This window comes from Trichomycterus rosablanca, chromosome 5, assembly GCF_030014385.1.
Source record: "Trichomycterus rosablanca isolate fTriRos1 chromosome 5, fTriRos1.hap1, whole genome shotgun sequence".
Classification (NCBI taxonomy): domain Eukaryota; kingdom Metazoa; phylum Chordata; class Actinopteri; order Siluriformes; family Trichomycteridae; genus Trichomycterus; species Trichomycterus rosablanca.
Window position 1 is genome coordinate 13,132,598 of NC_085992.1, and position 20,881 is coordinate 13,153,478.

At 40.8% G+C, this 20,881-nt stretch overlaps 1 protein-coding gene across 1 annotated transcript in view; it reads right to left on the bottom strand.

The window, feature by feature from the left end:
* LOC134314732 (collagen alpha-4(VI) chain) overlaps positions 1–20,411 on the bottom strand; it is a 55,641-nt gene extending 35,230 nt beyond the window's left edge. The window contains exons 1-9 of the mRNA XM_062995427.1: positions 20,336–20,411; positions 18,253–18,849; positions 16,091–16,681; positions 11,414–11,974; positions 9,586–10,209; positions 6,377–6,937; positions 4,504–5,055; positions 3,822–4,397; positions 814–1,395 (exon numbers count right to left, since the gene is read on the bottom strand). Coding sequence (XP_062851497.1) covers positions 814–1,395; positions 3,822–4,397; positions 4,504–5,055; positions 6,377–6,937; positions 9,586–10,209; positions 11,414–11,974; positions 16,091–16,681; positions 18,253–18,849; positions 20,336–20,411 — 4,720 coding nt within the window. The remainder of the gene's footprint in view (positions 1–813; positions 1,396–3,821; positions 4,398–4,503; positions 5,056–6,376; positions 6,938–9,585; positions 10,210–11,413; positions 11,975–16,090; positions 16,682–18,252; positions 18,850–20,335) is intronic.
* Positions 20,412–20,881: the final 470 nt, after the last annotated feature.

A 20,881-nucleotide genomic window follows, 5' to 3' on the forward strand; every position in this document is an offset into this window, starting at 1 on the left:
TTTTGCTAAATACTTAATTCTGGTCAAGCTTGTGGAGTACATCCTGGCAGGGTTTTAAACATTACATGGCAACATTCACCCATTCAATCACCCACATTTTATTTAGAATTAGAGGTAGGAATCAAACCCAAATCCATATAATCATGTTGCCATGCTGCACCTTCTTGTTTCTACACTCACTGTCCATTTTAGCAGCTCCACTTACCATATAGAAGCACTTTTAGTTCTACAATTACTGACTGTAGTCCATCACACAGAAATGCTGATGGAGTTTTTAAACACCTCACTGTCAATGCTGGACTAAGAATAGTCCACCAACCAAAAATATATCCAGCCAACAGTGCCCAGTGGGCACAAATAACAATCTAGAAGATGAACAACTCAAACAGCCGCAATAGATGAGCGATCGTCTCTGACTTTACATCTACAAGGTGGACTAACTAGGTAGGACAGTGAACAGTAAGTGGACACAGTATTCAAAAACTCCAGCAGTGTTGCTGTGTCTGATCCACTCATACCAGCACAACACACACTAACACACCACCACCATGTCAGTGTCACTGCAGTGCTGAGAATCATCCACCACCTAAATAATACCTGCTCTGTGGTGGTCCTATGGGGGTCCTGACCATTAAAAAAGGTTGAAAGCAGGCTTAAAAAAAAGTATGTAGAGAAACAGATGGACTACAGTCAGTAATTGTAGAACTTCAAAGTGCTTCTATATGGTAAGTGGAGCTGATAAAATGGACAGTGAGTGTAGAAATATTATGACTGATCAGTGTATATTTTCACACTTACCCTTTGTACCATTACCACTCGTGCAAACGGCTTCAAGAACTCTCTCAGTGGTTGAGTTCAACTTTAGAGTGTCAAAGGTTTCAGTAAACACTCTCTCACGGGAACCAACCATTTCAACAATATTGGTGATGTCTGGTGGTTCTATCATCCCCCGTCTCATCACCAATATACCAAAAATCTCAACGTTTCTAGCTTGGAGTGTAACTAAAGCATTTAGGTCCTTGGGGTCATTGGCATCGCCGTCAGTGATTAGAATCAAGTTCTGTGGAACTCCTTCCTCCCACCTGCTTCCATGCTCAGGTGTAAACTGTTTTTCTACTTCTCTGAGCGCAGTCCAAGTGTTTGTTCCCAGATTCATTGGGGTAATATTGTTGATGGCTTGTATCATTTCTTCAGCGTTGGTATAGTTGTTCATGTAAAAGTGATCCAGTGTGTCAGAGCTGAACTGAGTCAAACCAACCCGCCACCTGTCAGGTGCAATTTCAAGTTTTTTAACAAAGTTGGCTAAAGAGATCTTCATATCGTTCCAATTATCTTTGGTAATTGAGTCAGACCCATCAATCAAAAACACCAGATCTCCAACCTCCTTTTCACAGTCTAATGGAGAAACGAAACAAAATAGGATTGACATATGAGATCAAGAAATACGATTTGCTGATGTTTTTAGTATTAAATTGACTAAATTTATCAAACTAAGTAAATTTTGCACAGTTACAAGGTGTCGCACTAATTGTACAAATTTAATTATTAAAAATGACCACAGGAAAATATAAATACCTCATGCCTAACAGTCCACTTGATTTGTAAATACATCCCCAAATCCCCAGTACGGAAAATGCAGATAAAATAAAAATGCAGTGTTTCTTACATTTACTTTGACTTTTATTTGATTGCAGACAGTTTAAACCCAAGATATGTTTTGTCTGGTCAACTTAATTTCATTTAACAATAAATATCCATTCCTGCATTTCAGGCCTGCAACACATTCCAAAAAAGTTGGGACAGGGGCAATTTAGGGCTAGTAATGAGGTAAAAAAAAACTAAATAATGATTTGATTCCAAACAGGTGATGTCAACAGGTGATTGTAATCATGATTTGGTACAAAAGCAGCATCCAGGAAAGACTGAGTATTTGATGAGCAAAGATGATCAGAGGATCTCCAGTTTGTCAACAAATGCGTGAGAAAATGATTGAAATGTTGAAAAATAATGAGCCTCAAAGAAAGATTGGAAGGGATTTGCATATTTCTCCCTCTACAGTGCATAATATCATTAAACCATTCAAGGAATTGGGAGGAATTTTAATGCCTAAAGGCAGAGGGCGCAAGCTTAATCTGAACGTCCATGATCTTTGATCCCTAAGACGGCACTGCATCAAGAACCGCCACTCAACAATAGCTGATATAACCACATGGGTGAGGGATTACTTTGGCAAACCTTTGTCAAGCACTACAATACAGAGTTACATGCACAAATGTTGCTTAAAACTTTACTGTGCAAAAAAGGAAGCATTATGTTAACCATGTCCAGAAGCAGCATTGACTTCTCTGGCTCGTAGGCATCTAGGATAAACCATCACACAGTGGAAACGTGTATTGTGGTCAGATGAATCAGCATTCCAGGTCTTTTTTTTTAAATGGACGCCGTATGCTCAGGACCAAAGATGAAAAGGACCATCCAGACTGTTATCATCAACAAGTCCAAAAGCCAGGGTCTGTCATGGTATGGGGTTGTGTCAGTGCCCTTGGCAAAGGTCATTTACACTTCTGTGATGGCAGCATTAATGCAGAAAAGTACATTGAGATCTTAGAGCAACATGTGCTGCCTTCAAGACGTCATCTTTCCCAGGTACGTCCATGCATTTTTCAACAAGACATATGCTGCACACATTACAAAGGCATGGCTGTGGAAGAAGAGGGTACGGGTACTGGACTGGCCTGCCTGCAGTCCTAACCTGCCCCCAACAGAGAATGTGTGGAGAATTTTGAAACGAAAAATACAACAACGACCCCGTACTGTTGCACATCTTAAGATGTGTTTGCAGGAAGAATGGAACAAAATAAAAGCTGAAACACTAAATCACTTGGTCTCCTTGGTGCCAAAACGTCTTTTAAGTGTGGTGAAAAGGAATAGCAACATTACAAAGTGGTAAATGCTTTACTGTCCAGGAAAGAAAAATGCAGGAATGAATGTTTATTAATAAATAAAATGAAGTTGAGCAGATAAAACATGAAACATCTCAGGTTAATCCTGTCTGCAATCAAATAAAAGTAAATGTAAGAAACTCCATACTTTCATACTGTCCCAACTTTTCCTGATTTGGGGTTGTATAATAGTTTGCATTTAATCACCTGTATTAGATGTGGACTGTTGATGATGAAATCTCTAAATTCCTTGTGATTTAGAGCCTTTGCCATTGGCTCATTAATAACTAAGTCTTTTGTTAATACAACCCCAATTCCAATGAAGTTGGGACGTTGTGTAAAACATAAATAAAAACAGAATACAATGATTTTCAAATCCTTTTCAACCCATATTCAATTGAATACACTACAAAGACAAGATATTTAATGTTCAAACGGATAAACTTTATTGTTTTTTTGTAGTGTATTCAATTTAATATGGGTTGAAAAGGATTTGCAAATCATCGTATTCTGTTTTTATTCATGTGTTACACAACGTCCCAACTTCATTGGAATTGGGGTTGTACTTCTTTTGTACCCAAATGGGACCAAACCAGATTGGTTTATTTACCTTTGTTTGGAATTATGCTTGGACTATAGGTAAAATGATTTGGTCTTTTTTATAATGTTTATAATGTATAATGCACAAGATTTTATAAAACTTAGTAAGAAAGCTTATTGTGCCATACTTAAACTATGCAATCTAGGGCAATAAAATATAAGAGTAAGGGTTGAATAATTGATAAACTTGTAGTACATTTACTGAGGTATTTGAGTTATAATTGCATTTTAAACCTCAATATGTAGAACTAATTCCATCTGAATAAGGCCATAGCTCACCTGGCTTGGTCAGTTTGCAGAGTTGTTGAGTGATAGGTTTATAGAGCATCTGAAAAGCCTCGTAGGTGTCCACATGGAAAACTCTCTGGTCATTTTGCGTAATCTCTGTGAGCTCAGCCTTACTGGCTTCCCCCAACCCAACAGCAAACATGTTAACTTCAGAATCTTTAAGTTCTGTGTGCCATCTTGTGATTCCAGCAAAGTCAGCAGCTGGACCATCTGTTATTAAGCAAAGCACCTGAGGAACGTGCTTCGCCCGCCGTCCTCCATGCGTTTCTTTAAAATATGAGAGTGAATATTCTAAAGCCTGGACTGTATTTCGTATCCCTCCAAGGGCATGTACCTCTGAGATGGCTTCGCGAACCTTAGCCTGGCTAAAGTACTGCTTTAGCTGGAATTCCGATCGGGCTCGGTCAGAGTAATTGATGACCCCAAATCGAACCCTTTTCTCGCCAACCTCTGCCTTCTTCACAACTGTTTCCATGAACCGCTTCATCATCTGAAAATGTTGTTTGACAATGCTTCCAGAACCATCCACCACAAAGATCACATCAAGGAGTTTCGGACTCTTGCACCCTGGAAAACAAGCAGTAGGAACAATTGTTCGATGTTGTACATGAAACACCAAATTTCTATAGTCATCAAGACAATGCCTAATGCTATGTGTTCTTTAGTCACTTACCAGTATTGCAAATCTGGAAGATGACCTTACCACCCAAGGTAGGGATGTCTGAATAGTCCTGTTCTAGACAGACCCTTTCAACAGATCCAGAAATATCAGTAAGCTGAGTTTTATTTGCATGTTCAAAACCAATGGCATATATGTCGATGTTCCTTTCTCTAAGAGCTTTAGCAGGCAGAGTTACATCATCCTTGGAAATGCTATTTGTAACAACTACAAGGACCTGCAATGTATTGATACGTCCACCGCTGGACTCCTCAAAAACCTGTCTGACTTTGTTAAGTGCAGCACCCGTGGATGTCTCTCCTTTCATCTGATCAATGGCTTCTATTTTCTTTTGCATTCTGTCTTTATCATAAAGGGAATTTAACCCAAATTCAACCTTTATGTCAGTGCCAAACTGAACCACGGCTAGTCGGACTTGGTCTTCTTTAATGGGAAGTTTTTTAACAGCAAATTCTATTAGCTCCTTTGTCTTTCCAAAATCTGCACCACTGACAGCGTCTGTCCCGTCAATCAAAAAGACAACGTCCGCTGAGAGATCATTGCAAGCTGTAGGACAAAGTGGAAAAATGAAATGTTATTTCATTGCTGCAACATTGTTGCTTCATAATCTAAATAATATTTACAATGATACATGAAATACACTTGTGAAAGAAAAAGTTTGTGAACCTTTGGACTGCATTAGTTCACTGGAAAAAAATTGGGTTCGCTAATAAATAAATATGAAACTTCATAGGCAGAATTTTAAATAATGAAGCAATTTGATCAATCTTCTTCTTCTTCTTCTTTCGGCTTTTTCCCTTTTTCAGGGGTCGCCACAGCGAGTCATCCTCATGATCGCTCATTGATTTGGCACAATTTTTACGCCGGATGCCCTTCCTGACACAACCCTACCTAATTTATTCGGGCTTGGGACCGGCACTACAATGCACTAGTGCATCTAGCGGCTAGGTATCTATAGGACAATTCAGTGTTTCCAATTAACCTGGTGGCATGTTTTTGGACCGTGGGAGGAAACCGGAGTACCCGGAGGAAACCCACGCGGACACTTATCTATCTATTGCTGCTGTTTGAGTTGGTCACCTTCTAGACCTTCATCAGTGGTCACAGGAAGCTGCCCACAGAGCGCTGTTGGTTGGATATTTTTGGTTGGTGGAGTATTCTCAGTCCAGCAGTGACAGTGAGGTGTTTAAAAACTCCAGCAGCGCTGCTGTGTCTGATCAACTCATACCAGCACAACACACACTAACACACCGCCACCATGTCAGTGTCACTGCAGTGCTGAGAATGATCCACCACCACCAAGTAATACCTGCTCTGTAGTGGTCCTGTGGGGGTTCTGACCATTAAAGAACAGGGTGAAAGCAGGCTAAAAAAGCATGCAGAGTAACAGATGGACTACAGTCAGTAATTGTAGAACTACAAAGTGTGTTCTATATGGTAAGCAGATCTGATAAAATGGACAGTGAGTGTAGAAACAAGGTGGTGGTTTTAATGTTATGGCAGATCGGTGTATATCTGTGTGTTATTTGTTTAGGCCAGTGAGGTTACTATAGAGTTGGTCTTACTGGCCACAACAATGCATTGTAGACACGAACTTCAGAAGATATCTTATCTTTGAGTATGTCTGGCACCAGGACATTACCAGCAGGTCATAACAACTGCACCTTGTGAGCTGGATCCTCCTACAATTCATCCTGGTGCCTATTTAAAAAACTAAGAAAAAAGCACTGGCATGCATATTTTTGGGGGTTGGTTTAAATGTTATGATCTAGGTAATGCCATAGGGTGCACAAACTCTTTTCTATCAACTATTTACAATAATATATAAATAAAATATCAAATGATCAGACTGTTAAATCAGATTTACCTTCAAATGAACAAATGTCTTTAAGAATATCCATTTTAATATTTTTAAGAAAGTCATAGTTTTCTACATAAAAAGTCCTTTCAGGGCTTCCAGAGACTTCCTCCAGCTCTACTCTGTCTGCAGCTTTTACTCCTACAGCATAGATTGTGACGTTCTGCTTCCTCAGTTCTTCAGCTGAAACTCTTACTGGTTTGCCTTCCGCTTCAGATTTACCATCTGTGATAACAATAAGCAATTTGCGAACCATTCCCTTGCGCGTCTGTGATGCCCCCTCAAAGAGTGGAATCATTGCTTCCAGACCGAGATCAGTCCTGGTGCCGGAACCTTCCATTTGCAGGCTTTTCACTGCATGTTCCACTGCTGCCTTGGAGTCGTAAGTGTTCAGGTAGAAGACGACAGTCGCACTGCTTGCGGATTTGACCACACCGATACGCACCTTATCTGGTCCAATCTCGAGCATGTGAAGGAACTCTAAAATAAAGTCTGTCATGTCATTGCTGGAAATGCTGCCTGATTCATCCAGGAGGAAGTAGATGTCAGCTTCAGCGGTGAATTTGCAGCCTAAAGTTATGGGAGAATAGTTTAAATACAAAACAAAGGTACAAACAAGGTCCAATCACAGTAAAACATACAGAAGACTTTTATCTCACCCTAATCTAAGTTCACACTATATGGCTTTCGAGGTGTTCAGATTGTTGTACAGTTCTTGTAATCGGGAGTATTTTAAGTCATTGTGGTTTTCACACAGCACGATTGATTTGCGATAGGGGGTCACAAACTACATGATCTATCAACAGGAGCTCTTGATGCATGCTCAATAATTCAGGTACACAAATTCACAAGGTTGAATCAGTTCATCTGGACATAAGTTTGTTGTAGAGATACGTTTCAACACTTATCCAAGAAACTAAACAGCCACTGGCAAAACAGATGGCCCAGCATAGAAGATTGACCTCTTCTGGCCAGGACTCTGCCATTTACACTCACCTGCAAGCCAGCGGCCACTCATTTAATACAAGGAGGAACACTGGTTTGAACAAGGAGTCAAAGAGGCCATCTATGTGAAGAGGGAATGACCATCCCTGAACCGGGGAGGGAGCCTGAGAGTACATCTCTTACCATCTTACAACGCCGTAATAGGAGCTATACCCCAATCATGTGTGAAAGGCACACATGACCATTGTAATTAATGGTCATTGTGATTTGCATATGGACCTGATCACCGGTTCCACTGTTATGCAATGAGCCATGATCGGTCATTATGCAAATCGGCTGCATATAAGGTTGGGGTTATTCACCACCAGCTCAGACCGAAGAAGTCACTTGGATAAGTGGCGAAACATATCTCTACAACAAACTTATGTCCAGATGAACAGATTCAACTTTGTGAATATCATCAGGAGGAATCGCAGACAAGTCTGTCTGGTCTCCCAAACTATGTTTTGTCACATAGTTTGAAAGGGGATAATTGGTCGCGCTAAAGAGGGAGAAAAATGATACCATCAGCAAGAAGCAAACGCTCAACATTGTTTGTGCACTGATGTGCCATGTAAAAGCAAAGAGAAAAAAAAGAATCTGGGTGACGGAGTGGATTGGGCTTTGTGACTTGCAGGGATTGTCTGTTCTGCAGAGAGTTGGAGGTAAATAAATATTTTTTTGCAATGCAACATGGTATTGTGGTTTGTGTCGATAAGGTCACAAATACTATACAGCTTGTGTGTGCCATGTATTCTGCTACACCCATCTACAACTACTTCCCCGGACTGCTGTAGGTCAACACCGCACTCACTGGCACTCGCACTACAGATTTTTGAGTCGCCAACAGGTCTAGATATTTATCATGCTAGATATGTTTCTTGAGTCTGCAAGAGATTAAGTCATTGAACAGTTCAAACATAGCGATCGAGAGCCCTGAGCAAACATTGATTTGACTCTGAGCTGGTCCATCTAGTGGCTGGCACATCTAGTGGATGGTCAGATATAATCCAAGGTCTGACATGAATTAGAAGTCGCTGCAACGTAAAAACAACACTGTCCACAGTTAATCAAGCTTTACATCAGAGTGGACATAGAATAAAGCCCCTGCTTCAAAATCTGCAGGTTACGGTTCAACCAAACTTTGTTACTCAACACACGCACTACAAAAGCAAGGGGCTTCTTTATTTGCTCATCAGCCTCCAAAGCCCACAGTGATGCAAAGCTTACTTGGCTGTGGACAGTTTTTCTCATGTTTCAGCAACCTCTCATTTATGACATTCTTTTATTACATTTCCTTCTTTCTGCTTCAATTTTCTCTTCTTGTATATTTTGGGATTATTTGTAAATATTTCTCAACATCACTTGTTGGAAAACCGCCTCAGTTAAACACTGATATGGAAACACTGCCATCTAGTGGTGGGATGCGGTCACTTTGCGGGTCACAAAATAGTTGGTTGTTTGGTAAGGTTTGACTCTGGAAGCCGCTCAGGTGGCGCAGCGGTTAAAAGCACACTCTGCAATCAGAGCTGGATTCCAGATACATCGTATCAAATCCAGCTCTGCCTTACCGGCTCGAGGCTGGTTGGCTACATAAACAATGATTATCCGGTTGTTCAGTTGGGGGGCGGGACAAGGGGCCGGAAGTGGGTTTCTCTCTGTCAGAATGGTGCAGTTACGATCTCTGCCGGCTGATTAGAGGCGCCTACACAGAGATGAGGGAGAAGTGCTCTTAGGGTTTGTCTCTGCGCATGCAACGCTAGGTGGTGCAACACTCATCAAGGTGTGGGTTGCAAAAATGCATCCGGCTTGCTGCTCGTGGGTTAGCTTTAATCTCTTCGGTCAGGGCAGAGTTTGGCATAGACAGAGAGGAGGCGTGATGCAAATTGGATAATTGGACGCGCTAAAGGGGGAGAAAAAAGGGGGAGAAAATGCAAAAAAAAAAAAAAAAAGGTTTGACTCTGGGTTTAGTTAGTCACTTAAAAAGACGTTGCCAAAATTCTATAGATTGAGACCTAATGTTCCTTACAATAGACATTCAATTTTACAATATATTTAGAGATAAAATTGGTCAAAAACTACTTGGAATGCCCATTGGACTGGGTTTGGGGACCTAAATCATGTTTCTATTGATTAAATCCTTGAGGGTATGGCAATTCACTAGCTAGAAGCAGAAGTATTTATAGTACTGTTTTCAAAAGCAAAAAAGGTGTAGTGTAACAAGAGTTACCAACCTTTCTGAAGAGTATAACTTGGGTATATAATGGGTATAACATCGGCGCTTGTGATGTCCGCACACATGCTTTTTGTCAGCATATTCGACAGCGCATTGAGTTTAATGAAACTCTCAACACTGAAGACAAACTTTTTTTGTGGGTAGGAGGCAATCTCCTTCAACTCCTCCATGTTGACATTTTTAATGCCCAGAGCAAACACAGTGACCCCTGATCGACGCAGATCAGCTGCCGGCCCGCTCACGTCATCCGCAGAGCTCCCGTCCGTGATGACCACTGCTATTTGATGAACGTGCTCGTCAATCCGACTGCCTCGTTGTTTGGTGAAAACCTGCTCCTTGGCAAATTTGAGAGCAGCCCCAGTGTAGGTTTTCCCTCTGCCATAGGACAGTCTTTTGACATACTGCAAAATTCCGCTCTTGTTGCCGAAACTATTCAGGTAGACATCGGCCCTGGGGATATCGCTGTACTCAACGATGGCTATCCTCACTTTGTCCATGCCCACATTGAGGCTGGAAATGGTGTTGAAGAGAAAGTTGCGTACAAGCTGGAAGTTTTCAGGTCCCATGTTGCCAGATTCATCGACAATAAAGACAACGTCTGCTATGTCTGCAGATTCACACTCTGAAAATACAATAAATTACATTTCTGTTGGTACAACAGTCACGATTTATTACCTTAATGTTGCCAAGCTCATTTCCAAATGAGTTAAGACAGTAGATAAAATGTAAATGTCTTGAACATTAAAACCACCTCTTTGTTTCTACACTCACTGTCCATTTTATCAGCTCTACTTACCATATAGAAGCACTTTGTAGTTCTACAATTACTGACTGTAGTCCATCTGTTTCCGTACAAGCTTTGTTAGCCCCCTTTCATGCTGTTCTTCAATGGTCAGGACTCTCCCAGGACCACTACAGAGCAGGTATTATTTAGCTGGTGGATCATTCTCAGCATTGCAGTGACACTGACATGGTGGTTGTCTGTTAGTGTGTGTTGTGCTGGTATAAGTGGATCAGACACAGCAATGCTGATGGAGTTTTTAAACACCTCACTGTCACTGCTGGACTGAGAAAAGTCCACCAACAAAAAATATCCAGCCAACAGAGTCCCATGGGCAGCGTCCTGTGACCACTGATGAGGGTCTAGAAGATGACCAACTCAAACAGCAGCAATAGATGAGAGATCATCTCTGACTTTACATCTACAAGGTGGACCAACTAGGTAGGAGTGTCTAATAGAGTGGACAGTGAGTGGACACAGTATTTAAAAACTCCAGCAGTGCTGCTGTGTCTGATCCACTCATACCAGCACAACACACATTAACACACCACCACCATGTCAGTGTCACTGCAGTGCTGAGAATGATCCACCACCCAAATAATACCTGCTCTATGGTGGTCCTGTGGGGGTCCTGACTATTAAAGAACAGAGTGAAAGCAGGTTTAAAAAGTATGTAGAGAAACAGGTGGACTGCAGTCAGTAATTGTAGAACTACAAAGTGCTTCTATATGGTAAGTGGAGCTGAAACAAGGAGGTGGTTTAAATGTTATGGCTGATCAGTGTATGTACTCAACTTTTCAATCATACAAGGCCAGTATAGGGCATCTGGTTTAATAGCATGGTTTCGGTATATGGGAGGTAACCCCATTAAGATGATTACCTACTACCATTAGGATCTAGGGTTCGAATTCCCGGTGGTGCCATTGGCTGGTTGGGCATCTATATACAGACATGATTGGATACAGTATGTTTGAGGGGGGGTGGCCGAGGGGGGCAATGACCCTGCCCAGGATAAAGTGAAGGTAAAACATGAAAATAAACTAACCTTTAGAGATGATTGCTGGTTCTTGTGATTCAATCACAATCTTGACCTGCGCCACGGTTTGAGGTGCCATCTTGTAGTTCTGATTGGGACTAGCAATGTCCTGCAGCTCATCCACCTCAGCTCCACCAAAGCCAACAGATATCATGCTGACTCCCTCATTTTTTGTCATGTGTGATGGCCAGAGAACGCTGTCATCAGATTTCGCAGCAGTCGCCACCAGAAGGACTTGTTTAAAGCCCTGAGCAATGCGACTACCAGTTGAGGTATTGAAAAAGTTCCTGCGTGCGTATTCAATCGCGTTTCCAGTTCTACGTGCTCCCCTTGGCTTAGATTTCATAGTCCGGATGAAAGCGTGGATCTCACTTTTAGTTTTGTTAGTATTGAGGAGAAATTCCTCAATAACGTTTTCGCTAAACTGTGCCAAACCAATGCGGTTAGCATTCTTTCCTACGTTGAGTTGGTTGATCAGTCTCATCAAGAAGCTTCGAATTTGCTGGAACTCTACTTTTGGTGCGTTACTATCAACCAGGAAAAATATATCTGCGAACTTCTGGGAAAAGGCTAAATAGGGAGAGAAGAAATTAAGATAACCAGAAAATTAGGGCTGTGAATCCTTGTTAGGGTCAGTCATTATGTACTCATTATATATGGTCATTAAGGCATGCAGTAGATAACTACATCAGTAAATATAATATTTGAATTCATTATTAAGCTGATGACACTAAGCTTTACCCCAGTGCTGAATGACCTATGGTGGTGGGCGGATCGATCCAAATATCGATACCAACGTTGGTATTGGTATCGGATCGATACTAGTGTGATGGGATCGATACTTAAGTTTTACTTTTCTCTGCTACATTCAGCATGTTTCTCCCGTTTCGTCAGAAAGTAAAGACCATGTGTGTGTAGACTCCGCTCCTCTCACATCTTACATATATCGAGATTACATGTTCATTTTCTAGCTTATTCTGACCACATTTCTAAATACAAAGCCGCTCTTAACACTGCTCGTACTTATTACTTTTCCTCTCGCATTCAAGCCTCTGGTCAAAATCATCGTCAGCTTTTTAACACTGTAAACAAGCTCTTGCGTCCCCCCTCTAAACAGACCTCTGACTCTTCTGAACTCTGTGATTCTTTTCTTCAATTTTTCATGGACAAAGTGTCCACAATCTATCATGAACTTTCTCATTCTTCTACTTCCTCCACCACACTGCCATCTCCATCCATGCCTAAGACTCTCCCCACCTGTTGCTTCTCTACTTTTTCTGCTGTCAATGTCAAATACATTGCTAAAATTATTTCTGGTCTTTCATCATCTACCTCTTCTCTCGATCCTGCACCTTCCTCCCTCGTTAAGTCATGTGCTCCGGTCCTCTCTCCTGTTATTTGCCATGTTGTTAATATTTCTCTGTCTTCTGGTTATGTACCCCCTGCCCTAAAGCTTGCCTCTGTGACGCCTGTCCTCAAAAAACATGATCTTGACAATACTATTCTTAGTAATTTCCGCCCCATCTCCAATCTGCCATTTTTTTCCAAGATTCTTGAACGTGTCGTGGCCTCTCAGCTACTTGACTATCTTAATTTAAACAAGCTCTTAGAATCTTTCCAATCTGGTTTTCGCTCACAGCATAGCACTGAAACTGCACTTCTCTATGTTCTAAATGATCTTCTCACTGCTTCTGACCAGGGTCTTGCCTCTGCGCTTATTCTTCTTGATCTTTCTTCTGCTTTTGATACCATCAATCACAACGTTTTAATAACTCGTCTCTCTGAAATAGGTCTTTCTGGTTTAGTCTTAGCCTGGTTTAAATCATACTTAACTGATAGATTGCACTTTGTACGTATTGGTAAATCAACATCTGCCACTGCTAAAATTGAACATGGTGTCCCTCAGGGCTCTGTTCTTGGTCCACTCCTCTTTATCCTGTATATTTTACCACTTGGTTCTATCATACAACACTATGGACTCAGTTTTCATTTCTATGCTGATGACACTCAACTCTACCTAAATTACAAACCTTCCTCTTCTTTCCCCCCTGCTTCTCTTACTAGCTGTCTTCACCATATCAATTCTTGGCTGCATTCTAACTTTCTAAAGCTAAATCCCCACAAAACGGAATTCCTGCTCCTTGGCACTAAATCTGTGGTTTCCTCTCTTTCTCCCTCCTCTCTCTCTATTGCTGGTGTTTCTATTTCCCCATCCCTCACTGTGCGTAACCTTGGTGTGCTGTTTGATCCTTTATTGTCCTTTCTTCCCCAAATAAGATCAATCTCTAAGTCTGCCTTCTTTCACCTACGAAACATTGCTCGTCTGCGTCCCTTTCTTTCCTCTGTGGCTGCTGAAACCCTTGTTCATGCTTTTATTTCCTCCAGACTTGATTACTGTAACTCTCTGCTCTTTGGTCTTCCTGCTAAATCTATCCACCTTCTTCAATGTGTTCAAAATTCTGCTGCTAGGATGCTCACTCGCTCCAAAAAAAACGGATCACATTACACCTGTCCTTGCCCAACTTCACTGGTTACCCATCTCCAAACGTATTCAATACAAAGTCCTCATACTTACTTTCAAAGCACTTTATGGTCTTGGTCCAATATACTTACAAAACCTGATACATCGGTACACCCCCTCACGCTCTTTACGGTCTACTGATGCTGGTCTCCTGATTGTCCCCAGCTTCAGGCTCTCTACCATGGGTGGAAGATCCTTTTCTGTCTCTGCTCCCCTACTTTGGAATTCTCTCCCTCTTTCCCTGCGTTCTACTTCTTCTTTTACAGAATTCAAATCCCTACTCAAAACTCATCTATTTACCAAACATTTCTCTACTGTTTCATAAGCTTCATTAACTTATGTAAATCTACATTTATTATATTATTATTGTGTCCTATCATTTATGTATTCATGCGTCTTTCATGTGTCTGTCTCTAATATTGTATCTTGATGTATTTTTCTATTTTGTAAAGCGTCCTTGGGTATTGTGAAAGGCGCTATATAAGTCCAACTTATTATTATTATTTATTATTATTACATGCACAGCTTACTCCTCCCCTCCTGCTCTGCTGTGTTTTGGTGTGGTACCGTCACGTTGTTATGTTGTTAAAATCCTAACAGACATCAGTACACTGGTAGGAATTGTACGTTTTTGAATGCTTTGCTTTGCAGATACAAAAGTAGGGTCAATTTTATGGATATAATAGTGTAAACGATGCGTACGTAAAGTACGGACGCACCTTACGCACTTTGCGCACACGACGCAAATGAATCGAAGCATGCGTACTGAGGCTCTTATTCCCTGTGTTTGTGTTTTGGTGAATGGGAGCTCTTTTCTTTTGACTTTGTGCTTATGAATGTAAACAGAATAGCATCGATTTTTTATTTCAAATAAACAAGAACACATGTATTCGATCACTATTAAAAATGTACAAATTTATTCACCCAGCAAACACAACTATGTGGTATGAGTTAGCTGCTTTGTGGTGATACGCCATGATGGTAACGTTGTAAGAAAGTAAAGCACCCAGAAAAAAGAAATCTGAGCCTTAAACAACTGAATTTATCTACAACCCTACTGAGAGCAGCTACTTACAAAAAAATTATCTATTACAATAAAACACTTAAAGGTCATGAAAAATCATTCAGATTTAGCAATTTAATGATGCATCTACCTTAATTATTAAAAAATATCGGTATCGGTATCGGCAATACTGGGCCTGTATTTACTGGGTATCGGATCGATACCAAATTTTGCAGTATCGCACACCACTAATATGTTTGTTGGGGTGTCTCTGTGAGGATATCAAGATCTAGATGGCTGGTAACTTTCTTCATATAAATAAATGTAAATCTGACCTTGCTCTTGTTTGCCTCTTTAATTTACTGAGAATCAGTTTTGAAGAATTAGAAGCACTGTATTTGAATATTTTTTAACAGTCAGTGTAGAAAAGGTACAATTGTGCTTGTTCCTCTTAAATTTGGTACCAATTATATAAAACAAACATGGTCATTGTTCAGCTGCAGGTTAAAAGATCTTGTTGGTCTTCAAGCTTCTGTTACTCTGGTTCCAGTTACCTTCATTTTAAACAAGAATTATGGTTGGCTTGGTTATGAGAGCTCAAGGTACATGACCTCTGAGTAGGAACATCTTTAGGGCATTTTAAATCATGGCAAGGAAGGAAGAAAGAAAGATGTCTTTGTCCATTATCTGTTGTGAAACTAGATGAGCACTAAAGTGAGCTGGAGCAATGAGTCATGTGGGCTGATGTTCATAGAAATGTCAAAGATTAAGACATTTATATTATTTCTGGCCCTGGAAGGCTTCCTGTTAACTAAAAGTTAATAATATTGACCTACTTTGTGTTTTTCTTTTCTCTCTCAAAGTCTTCAACATTTATGCTGCTAATACTTGAGCTGAACACACTTGAAGGTGAGCACTAACTCCCTATTCTGTTTACATTTGCTGAACTATACAGATAACCGTGATTTGATCAACAAAAATTAAAGCAACTTTCTCTTTCAAGGATCCAGCCAGTGGAACCCTCTCAATCAAGGATGTCCATGCCATCTTGACTCTAGTAGTACCAATTTTGGGAATCCTGAGTGATGCAAATATTACTATCCTGTCTGCTAGAACAATGTTGCTCAGCTTGGGCTATAAAAAGAAAAGACATGCAATTTACCTCGCACTTGGTCATCAACAGCAATGCAGACTTTTCTGAGCATGTTCTCAATCAGCTCTTGAAGAACTGGGAATCTGTTCATCCTAATCAAGAATTCTTCTGGCGGACTGTTAGCAATAGCTTGGAGTTGTCCAACATCACCCGCTCCAGTCTTTATCACAAAGACAATGACTCCCAGCTTCCGAAGTTCTTGAGCTGGCAATTCTACGTCATCATTTGACTCTCCATCCGTGATCACGATGGCAATTTGGGGGACATTTTTTCTCACCCTGGTAAAGTAATTTGTCCTAATGAAATCCAGAGCTGCCCCAGTGTTCGCAGTGCCTGGGTGGTATGTGATGCTGTCTAGTTTCCTTAAAAGATCTACCTTGTCTTTATAGTCACCAATCTTGAATTCCTGGTATGGTTCACTGCTGAATTGGGTGAGGCCAATTCGCACCCTGTCTGGCTGAGTGTCAAGTCCTTCTACAAAAGCATGGAGGAATCTGTGGATTTGTGGAATCTTGGCATCTCTGGTGTTGTCAGACGAATCCACGAGGAATACGATGTCTGCTGAGGAAATCTCACTGCATTCTAGGAAAGGAACATACACTCACCTTAAATAAAACATTAATCAGTGGAAAGACCAAAGTGGACATTCAATTTCTTTAAAAACAGGTAATGGAGACTAAACCAATGGCGTCAATTGTTTTAGACCCATTGACAATTCACTGGAATGGTGGTGGCTCTGCAGTTAAAATACTGTAGTACTAAATAAAACCTATTCCCAAAACTGGGCTGCCCGATTGCGTCATGCTTCCTCTCCACCAATGCCGATCCCCGCTCTGATTGAGGAGAATGAAGCTAACCCACGCCCCCTCCTACACGTGGGCAGCAGCCGTATGCATTTTGTCACCTACACTTTGACGAGTGCAGTGCAGATCAGCACTGTGTATGGAGAGACACACCCTGACAGCACTCTTTTCCCGTCTCTGTGCAGACGCCATCAGTCAGCCAGCAGAGGTCGTAATTGCATCAGTTATGAGAGAGTCTATCTGGCTTTATTATCCCACCCCTATCTGAACAACAGACCAATCGTTGTTCATGTGGTATTTTCTCATTTTGGTTGGTGTGGTGGGTTTACATCTGTTGAACTGGTGGTGGAAGCTTCCTCAGCTGGATCTGCATCAACACATCAACAACTGAATCAGAATCTTCCGCAGTCACCATTTGTTGACCTTTGCACTTTTGTGAGAGTCATTTTTTTTTTTTTAAAGACCCAGTGTAGACCCATATGATATCACAATGAATCTCCCATATGCTAATAGCCTATTAATTATCCTGTACCATAACCTATACCATATATTTTTACTCTTCTCAAATACATGCAATGGGACACTCTCTAGGCTCACTTAGGCCTAACTGACTTAACCACTGACTTAATTTCTAAACTTCTAAATTTTTTATTTAAATTTTTGTGACCTGGAACCATTTTCTTAGGATTCTGAAGGGTTCTCTACAGCCCCTTTTCCATTGCTCCGTACCCTACAGTATAATACGGTACACATCCAAATCTACTTGTGCTATTGTCTGTATCAGATTGTACAAGGGTACCAGGTAAAGAAGAAGGAAGGTTAGGCTATAACGGCATTCTTGATCAGATGCTGAAAGCAAATACACCATCTATTGCATTTGGGTTTTACATATGGCTTGTGTTTTCTTATTCAAATGGCAATTCTGTGATGACTGGATTTGAATAATCAACGATCTTTACTGTTTCTCACCCCACCCATAAAGCCCTCTTGGGTATGCTTGGTCCCTGGTCAAGAAAAGTAACAAAATTTTGCACTTAGGTAGAGTATGGGTCACTTGACAATGAAAACAATCACTAAATATGGGATCCTTGACTTGAGTCACACCAACATTTTTGACCTCTTGTATGTTCTTATGGTTGATCTTGCCTGAGCAGACTAGTAAAAATAAAATTTAATTACAATTACATATATGTGTTTGGCAGATGTTTTTGTCCAGAGTGACTAACATCTAAACACATTCCAAAACATTCCAAGCAGCTAAGAAATAAGGGTCTTGCTTAGGGACCTAACAGTATCATTGTGGCTTATTTGGTCAATAGTCCTGCTGAACCACCACTGTCCAGTATAATGTTATAAAGCTGTCCTTACCTTGTTGCTCTCCCCTTCCCTCTTCCACAGTGGTGCACAACTCCCTAATGACATTCTGCGAGATTCCTTGCAGAGCATTAAAGTCGGACACGCTGTACACGTGGTGGTTATACGGCTGACTAGCAATCTTCCTTAGCAGAGTTTCATCTGCATCTTTGATTCCGATGGCATACAGTCTGATTCCCTTCTGCCGCAGTTCCTGGGCGTACGGCTCAACCTCATCCTGAGAATTTCCATCCGTGATCACGATGGCGATCTGAGGCACTCTTTGGTTTGCTCGACTTCCAGCCTGCTCAACAAAATGGTTGTTCAGCAGGAACTGCAAACCCAAACCTGTATTGGTGCCGCCGGTTTTATAGGGCAATTTCTTGATGTAATCAAGAATCTCCTGCTTTTCTTCATACGTGTTGAGGAAGAACTCGGTACGTGGCGTGTCGCTAAACTGCACCATGCCCACCCTTACTTTGTTAGGGCCGATGTCAAAGGTGGACACCAGGGAGGCCAGAAATTCACGGATCTGTTGGAAGTTCTTCAGGCCAATGCTAGCAGAGCCATCAACTAAAAACAGGATGTCAGCCATGGCCTCCTGTGTGCAAACTGTAAGAGAGAAAGTACTTGATTTGTACAAACAGTTTTGAGTCCTCTACTTGAGTTCTCCACCAAATGCGGAGGACGTTTGGTATAAAGCAGGGGTCATAATTCACCAGACATTTTGCTAAATAATTGTGTAAATTTCAGTACTGGAAGGCTTTACTTGTTACAAAACCAGGTTTGAATGCTTTCTAGTAACAAACTTAGCACAGCAATAATGTACTTTGATTCAATGACAGTGCGCTTATTATTTATAACTTAATGAGCATTAATGTTAAAAGAAAGGAAGGGAAGAAGGGAGGTAAGAGGAAAAAACACAAGGAAAAATTCAGTATTATTATGTACACCGATCAGGCATAACATTATGACCACCCTCCTAATATTGTGTTGGTCCCCCTTTTGCTGCTAAATACGCAACAAACTGTGATGCACTGTGTATTCTGACACCTTTCTATCAGAACCAGCATTAACTTCTACAGCAATTTGAGCTACAGTAGCTCGTCTGTTGGATCGGACCACAGACCACTGATCGGGCCTTGGCCGCCCATGACCCTGTCGCCGGTTTACCACTGTTCCTTCCTTGGACCACTTTTGATAGATACTGACCACTGCAGACCAAGAGCTGCAGTTTTGAAGATGCTCTAATCCAGTCTTCTAGCCATCACAATCTGGCCCTTGTCAAACTCACTCAAATCCTTACGCTCACCCATTTTTCCTGCTTCTAACACATCAAGTTTGAGGATAAAATGTTCACTTGGTGCCTAATATATCCCACCCACTAACAGGTGCTGTGATGAAGAGATATTCAGTGTTATTCACTTCACCTGTCAGTGGTCATAATGTTATGCCTGGTTGGTGTATATAGTTATAGTTATTAAAGCTAGGCTCGGTTTCCACGTAGCACAACCTCAGAATTAAATTAATATTTAATCAACTGACACACTTTGTTCCTGATTACAAATTGTGCAGAAGTTACAGAGACTTTACAGTGACATTTAAAAATGTAAGGACCTCTGTTGTAAAACGAATTCCACAAATGACTATGCACACACGAGAGGCTTTCGGGTGCGAACAAGACACTGAACATGCACAAGAACCTTCGCACGCTCATGTCAAACTTGTCACATGTGCAAGAGAATTGTACTGCGTGCATGTGACAAATGTTACGTATGGTCACCAGTAAGTCAATGTAATAAACAGCCATTTATCACATTCACATGAAAAATGTATGAGACTTATTGCACGGACATTAGAAACGTATTACATGTATGTGAGAAATGTATCACATGCTCACTAGAAATATATTGCGTGCAGATGATAAAATTACTGTGAGCTTAAGAGATATGCATTATTTAAACAAAGGCAGCTTTTCCTTATGAGATAAATGGTTAATTTTTTTCTTTCTTTTTATTTTCAATGATGATACTTTAGGGGCTTTGTAAGAACCAAATATAATTTGTAAGCAGTGTTTACTTCAAAATAACCTTCTTACCAATTTTTCTGCCATGACTAAAGAGAAGGACAGATGAAATGATGAAGGCACCAAGTAATCCACGAATGACCCCCATCACTGGACCCCTTTGCTGGCCTGAAATAAAACACGAAATTGGTTAACTGGTTCATTTTTTCTTTTCTCTTTTCATAAAAAACTTCTGAGTGGCACAGTGATGCAGTGGGTAGCACTGTTGCCTCACAGCAAGAAGGGCCTTGGTTTATTCCCAGGTCAGATGGCCAGAGTTGTGTGTTTGTGTGTGTTTGCCCGGTGATAGACTGGTGACCTGTCTGGTCAGATCAGTAATAAGAGGGTATTAATGTGGTAACACTGGGGTAAAAAGTCGGATTCATTCATAAATTAAATGTCAATTTACTAGTTGTTACTTGATAATAATTAAGTTCTATAACAAGTCAGTTCTGTAACAAGTCTATAATAAAATCATATAATAAGTTATTTACCTAAAATCAGCACATATTAAAGTTGTTAATGAATAATAAGTAGGTGATTTGCATATGTATGAAGGTACCATTGACACAGAGGTGT